This window comes from Nannospalax galili, unplaced genomic scaffold, assembly GCF_000622305.1.
Source record: "Nannospalax galili isolate Female #2095 unplaced genomic scaffold, S.galili_v1.0 scaffold490, whole genome shotgun sequence".
Classification (NCBI taxonomy): Eukaryota; Metazoa; Chordata; class Mammalia; order Rodentia; family Spalacidae; genus Nannospalax; species Nannospalax galili.
Window position 1 is genome coordinate 113,855 of NW_008329666.1, and position 6,357 is coordinate 120,211.

The 6,357-nt window shown below is 52.6% G+C and overlaps 2 protein-coding genes across 2 annotated transcripts; both read left to right on the forward strand.

The window, feature by feature from the left end:
• Positions 1-832: 832 nt before the first annotated feature.
• Positions 833-2,619, forward strand: LOC108491218 (bromodomain-containing protein 4-like). The gene is made up of 2 exons (XM_017800088.2): positions 833-1,269; positions 1,325-2,619. Exons 1-2 carry the CDS (start codon positions 858-860, stop codon positions 2,485-2,487), a joined length of 1,575 nt encoding a protein of 524 aa, XP_017655577.1. The 5' UTR covers positions 833-857; the 3' UTR covers positions 2,488-2,619.
• Positions 2,620-4,424: 1,805 nt separating this feature from the next.
• LOC115071687 (protein NYNRIN-like) lies at positions 4,425-5,460 on the forward strand. The gene has a single exon (XM_029567351.1). The coding sequence runs from the start codon at positions 4,425-4,427 to the stop codon at positions 5,331-5,333; it is 909 nt and encodes a 302-aa protein (XP_029423211.1). The 3' UTR covers positions 5,334-5,460.
• Positions 5,461-6,357: the final 897 nt, after the last annotated feature.

The following is a 6,357-nucleotide window of genomic DNA, read 5'->3' on the forward strand; positions in this document are numbered from 1 at the left end:
TTGCAGTCGGACCACCTGCCACCACCCTGAGGCCCCTACCGGGAAGTTAGTGATAACAGCCCCTACTGGGAAGTTAACGATAACAATCGGTTTCACCCATAGCCCCCTCTGAATTTGGCAATACTGTTTCCTCATACCTTGTACCCATTGAAATGCACTAATAATAATCTTGTAACCATGCATCTGCTTCTGTACCTTGCTTCTGCTCTATAAAAAGCCCCCCCCAAACTAAGCCCGGCGCGCAAGTCCTGACCCGAGCGGGACTCTGCGTCCGCAGGCGCCTGTGTACGAATAAACTCCTCTTGCTTTTGCATCCCGAAACTTGGTTTTGTCCCTGTGTGTTAAGCGTGATTCTTCATTTGGAGGTTCCACTGAGATCCCTGCCGTGCAGTGCCGGGGACAACCCAGGTTTCCCGGGGAGGTAAGCCGGCCGGCCCTTTTGTGTGTTTTTGTGTGTTGTATGTGTATTGGTGTCTCTGTTTCTCTGTTTTTTTGTCTTGCTCTTTGTTCTCGGCGTGAGACTCACGGTCTGGTTTGGGGCGGTGGTGGACAGGGACTGACAAGACCGGGAAGTCCCCCCCCCCTCGGGGATACCCGACGGGATCTGAGAGCCCGCTGTGTGGGGCTCAAGAACGAAAGTCCCGGGAAACCGAATGGGAGCCCGCCTTTTTGGGGCCCAGTACGTTTCTGAGGGATTCGTTCATCTGTTCGGAGGGGAAGAGGTGCCGCCTCCATCTGGTGTCAGGCCCTCGATCTGGTTCACCAGGCGAGGGAGCGCAGCGTTTCTGTTTGCCGGCTGTCTGTGTCTCCTTTGTGTTGTATTCACTCTTGTTGTTGTCAACTCATTCCCAGTCACTATGGGACAAGATTTAACCACCCCTCTTAGCCTTACTTTAGATCATTGGCGCGAGGTGAAGACCAGAGCCTCCAATCAATCAGTGGAGATCAAGAAAAACAAGTGGACCGCCCTGTGTTCATCCGAGTGGCCCACCTTTGACATCGGGTGGCCACGCGATGGCACTTTTGACTTGAACCTTATTTCCCAGGTCAAGGCGCGAGTCTTCAGACCAGGACCCTATGGACATCCAGATCAGATTCCATACATCGTCACTTGGGAAAGCCTTTCCTTTGACCCCCCTCCGTGGGTCTCCCCTTTTCTCTCTCCCAAGGCAGTCCCCCAGACCCCCTCGGCGCCCTTGCCAATGGACCCCTCCCCTTCCCTCTCACTCTGCCCTGTAGTGCTCAAAACCAAGCCTGTTATCCCCCCCGATGATTCCGCTCTAAATCCCCTTCTCGAAGACTCTCCTCCCCCTTACCCGCCTCTGCCCCCTGCGCCCGGAGCCCAGCCCCAGGTTCGCTCTAAACCCCCTTCTCGAAGACTCCCCGCCCCCTTACCCGCCTCTGCCCCCTGCGCCCGGAGCCCAGCCCCAGGTTCAAGCGCCCCTGGTTCCGGTTGTTGCGGCGATAGATCACACTCCCAGGACGTCCTCCCCGATCGCTGGGAGGTTGCGAGAGCGAAGAGGACACCAAGGGGATTCTTCTCACATACTTCCTCTCCAGGTGGGACCAGGGCCGGGCAACCAACTTCAGTACTGGCCCTTTTCTGCCTCTGACTTGTATAACTGGAAACAACATAACCCGCCCTTCTCCCAAGACCCTGTAGCCCTAACTAACCTCCTGGAGTCTATCCTTCTAACTCACCAGCCCACCTGGGATGATTGCCAACAGCTCCTCCAAGTCCTCCTCACGACAGAGGAGAAACAGAGGGTCATTCTGGAAGCCCGTAAACAGGTTCCCGGGGCGGATGGAAGACCCACCCAGCTGCCCAACGAAATAGAAGCTGCTTTTCCCTTGACCAGACCAGATTGGGACTTCACTACACCTGAAGGTAGGGGACACCTACGCCTTTATCGCCAGTTGCTCACAGCGGGCCTCCGAGCAGCGGGGCGACGCCCCACCAATTTGGCCAAGGTAAGATCAGTAGTACAAGGGCAGGAGGAGTCACCGACGGTATTCTTAGAGAGACTAAAGGAAGCATATCGGAGGTTCACCCCCTTCGATCCAGATAGCCCTGAGCAAGAAGTGAGTGTCTCTATGTCCTTTATTTGGCAGTCTGCCCCTGACATTAAGGTGAAGCTCCAAAGAATGGAAAACCTACAGGGACAGAGGTTACAAGATCTACTCAGGGAAGCAGAAAAAAATTATAATAAAAGAGAAACTCAAGAAGAAAGAGAAGAAAGACAAAGGAGAGAGGCAGAGGATAGGGAAAATGCAAGAGACAAGAGGCGAAACAAGGAATTAAGCAGGATACTGGCCACTGTAGTGAGAGACAGGGAAGAGTCTAGAGGAGATAGGAAAGGAGGCAGAGGCAGGGCCCCATTAGACAGAGACCAATGTGCCTACTGCAAAGAGAAAGGCCACTGGGCAAGAGATTGCCCTAAAAAGAAATCAAGAACAAGAGAGTCCACTCTCCTAACCCTCGACTAGGGGGGTCGGGGCCAGGACCCCCCACCTGAGCCCAGGGTAACTCTTCGAGTGGGGGGCAAGCCAGTTACCTTCATGGTAGATACCGGTGCCCAGCACTCGGTTCTCACCCACACCACCGGACCCTTCAGCAAAAAGACGTCATGGGTTGAAGGAGCAACTGGAGCCAATCGATACCGATGGACTACCTTTAAAAACAGCCCAACCCTGTTTGACGAGGCCCTCCACCACGATTTGACCACCTTCAGGGCCCAGCACACCAACTTGGTCCTACTACAGTACGTAGATGACATCCTGCTCGCCGCTCTTACAAGAGAGGAGTGTCTAACAGGTACGGAGCACCTCCTCCAGGAATTGGGAAAACTCGGGTACAGAGCCTCAGCAAAGAAAGCCCAGGTCTGCCAACAGGAAGTGACTTATCTGGGGTATAGGCTCAGAGAGGGGCAACGATGGCTAACCCAGGCCCGTAAGGAGGCCATCTCCAGTATCCCAGTCCCTCGGGACCGTAGGCAAGTAAGGGAGTTTCTGGGAACAGCCGGATTCTGCAGACTATGGATTCCCAATTTCGCCGAGAAAGCAGCCCCGCTATATCCCCTGACCAAATCAGACAGCAATTTCACATGGGGAGAGCAGCAGCAGTTGGCGTTTGAAAGTATCAAGCTAGCCCTCCTCGAGTCTCTGGCCCTAGGATTGCCAGATTTGACTAAACCATTTGAACTCTTCCTTGATGAAAAGCAAGGATATGCTAAAGGGGTCCTTACACAAAAACTAGGGCCCTGGAGGCGTCCAGTGGCATACCTTTCTAAAAAGCTAGACCCAGTGGCGGCCGGGTGGCCACCCTGTCTTCGAGTGGTAGCCGCCCTAGCAATCCTGGTCAAGGACGCCAACAAGTTAACTTTGGGACAGCCCCTGGTGGTCTGAGCACCTCATGCGGTCGAGTCGTTCATTTGCCAACCACCCGACCGATGGCTGTCTAACGCCCGGCTGACCCACTATCAATCCCTGCTGCTGGACGTGGACCGTATCCAGTTCGGATCCCCAGTCAGCTTAAATCCGGCCACGCTCCTGCCTCTGCCCGGGGAGAGCGACGGACATGACTGTCAACAGATCTTGGCAGAGGTACTGAGCGCCCGACCAGACCTAAGTGATCAACCCCTGAAAGAAACCAACCACACGTGGTTTACAGATGGTAGCAGTTTCCTCTTTGATGGGCGCCGCCTTGCTGGAGCTGCAGTGACCACGGACTCTGAGGTAATATGGGCCCGGGCTCTGCCAGAAGGAACCTCGGCTCAAAGAGCAGAGCTAGTTGCCCTTGCCCAAGCTCTAAAGTTGGCAGAAGGAAAAAGACTTAATGTTTACACTGACAGTCGGTATCCTTCACCACCACCCACATACATGGAGAGATATACAGGAGAAGGGGGCTCCTCACCTCTGCAGGAAAAGAAATCAAAAACAAAAATGAAATTATAACTCTGTTAGAAGCTATATTTCTCCCCAAAAGACTCAGCATCATGCACTGTCCGGGCCACCAAAAAGGAGAAGATCCTGTGGCAAGAGGAAACCGCCTGGCTGACCAAGCGGCAAGAGAGGCCGCCACTAAGGAACAGACACTTTTATTGGTAGCCCATTCGAGTCCGGACAGAAAGGCTAGAGAAAATGATTATTCAGAAGAAGATCGAAAGCTCTACCGGGAGATGGGAGCCACCTATGACAAGGAGAATCGATGCTGGGAATACCAGGGGAAATTGGTTCCTCCCATGAGAGAGGTATGAGAACTCCTCGATCAACTTCACAAGTGGACTCATCTGAGCCCATCAAAACTAAAGACGTTACTAAAAAGAGAAGAAGCCCTATGTTATCTCCCACAAAGAGACACCATCCTGCAAGAAATAGCTAGCAGGTGCCGAGCCTGTGCCCTGGTCAATTCCCACAAAGGTAAAATGGGAGCGGGATCCAGGGAAAGGGGCCACTGCCCGGGTGTACACTGGGAAGTGGATTTTACTGAAGTCAAACCTGGGAGATATGGGTATAAATATTTACTAGTTTTCATAGATACCTTCTCGGGTTGGCCCGAAGCTTTCCCCACTAAAACTGAAACTGCAAAAACTGTGACGAAGAAACTGTTAGAAGAAATTTTTCCCCGCTATGGGATGCCTAAGGTAATAGGATCTGACAATGGGCCCGCCTTCGTCTCCCAAGTAAGTCAGATGGTGGCCAGACTATTGGGGATTAATTGGAAGTTGCATTGTGCTTATAGACCCCAGAGCTCAGGACAGGTAGAAAGAATGAATAGGACAATAAAGGAGGCATTGACTAAATTTTCACTTGCAACTGGCACAAAGGATTGGGTGGACCTCTTACCCCTGGCCCTATATCGGGCCAGGAATACCCCGGGCCCCTTTGGGCTCACCCCCTTTGAAATTCTTTATGGAACCCCTCCCCCCGCAGTAGCCTTTCTAGACTCTGATGTATCTAACTTTGCAAGTTCTCCTTCCTTGCAGGCCCACTTAAAGGCCTTGCAGTTAGCTCATGAAGAAATTTGGAAACCTATAGCAGCAGCTTACAAAGACTCCTCTGACACCCCTATTGCCCCCCACCCGTTCCAGCCTGGCGACACTGTCTGGGTGAGAAGACACCAGACACGGAATCTTGAGCCCCGCTGGAAAGGACCTTACACCGTCCTGCTGACAACCCCTACCGCGCTCAAGGTAGACGGCATCGCTACTTGGGTCCACGCTTCACACGTCAAGGCCACGAACCCAGAACACAGGGAACTACTCGGCAAAGAGAGATGGCGGCTGACCCGGACACCCAACCCCCTAAAGATAAGACTGGTCAAAGAAAAATGATAATCATGTTACTCTGGGTAAATCTATTTACTTATGAATTTGCTCCCAGTAATGGGAGCCCCCATACAGCTGTGCCGACCACCTGGCGAGTAATTAATCAAATGGGCATTGTAGTGTTTGAAGTCCACAAAACAAAAAAAATCAACCGGCTTCCCTGAGGCACTAACCTTTGATGCCTGTAAGGGTCTGGGCTCCAGTTCTTGTATTTGGGCTAGTACAGATGGAGGTGATGTCTATCTCTGCCCAGGACAGAAACAACCTAAGGAGGGCTGTGGGGATATGAGCGATGGATTCTGTCGTAGTTGGGGTTGTGAGACCACGGGCAGCACCTACTGGAAGCCCTCCTTGAACTGGGACCTGATAAAAGTTGAAAAAAAGACCCCCAACATTCTGATTGGCGGCGGCGGCCGAGCAGGGGCCCAGAGGGGCTATACCAGCATACTATTCAGTCTCACTTTCACTTCAAAGGGAAAAAAGGCTGTCTGGTCCCAACCCCATAATTGGGGATTATTCATGTACAGAAAACATGCACGGGACCCCTTTGGAATAATCACCTTGGAGCGAAAAATATTCTCCCTCGAAAGAAACCAGGCGGTAGGCCCAAATTCAGTCTTACCAGATCAAAGAGCAGCCTCCCAGATAGAACCCGAGAGACGGGAGTCCACTAAAACACCTAATAGTCTCCAGGTGCCAGCCAATACACCAGCTGCCACCATGCCTGGCACAGGAGACAGGCTCCTCAACTTGGTCCGGGGAGCATTCCAGGCGCTCAACCATTCGGACCCGGAAAAAGCTAGAGATTGCTGGCTGTGCCTTAGTCCTCAACCGCCCTATTATGAGGGCATGGCCGTTAAAGGTAACTATACTAACCATACCATGATTTCCCCTGTTTGTCAGGGTGCAGGACATCAGCTCACCCTAACCCAGGTAACTTCCAAGGGAACCTGCATAGGAAAACCTTCTTCCAACTTTAGCCTCTGCAGCGAGGTGGTCCCGGTGCCAGCAGGCACCGGGAAATCAGGAC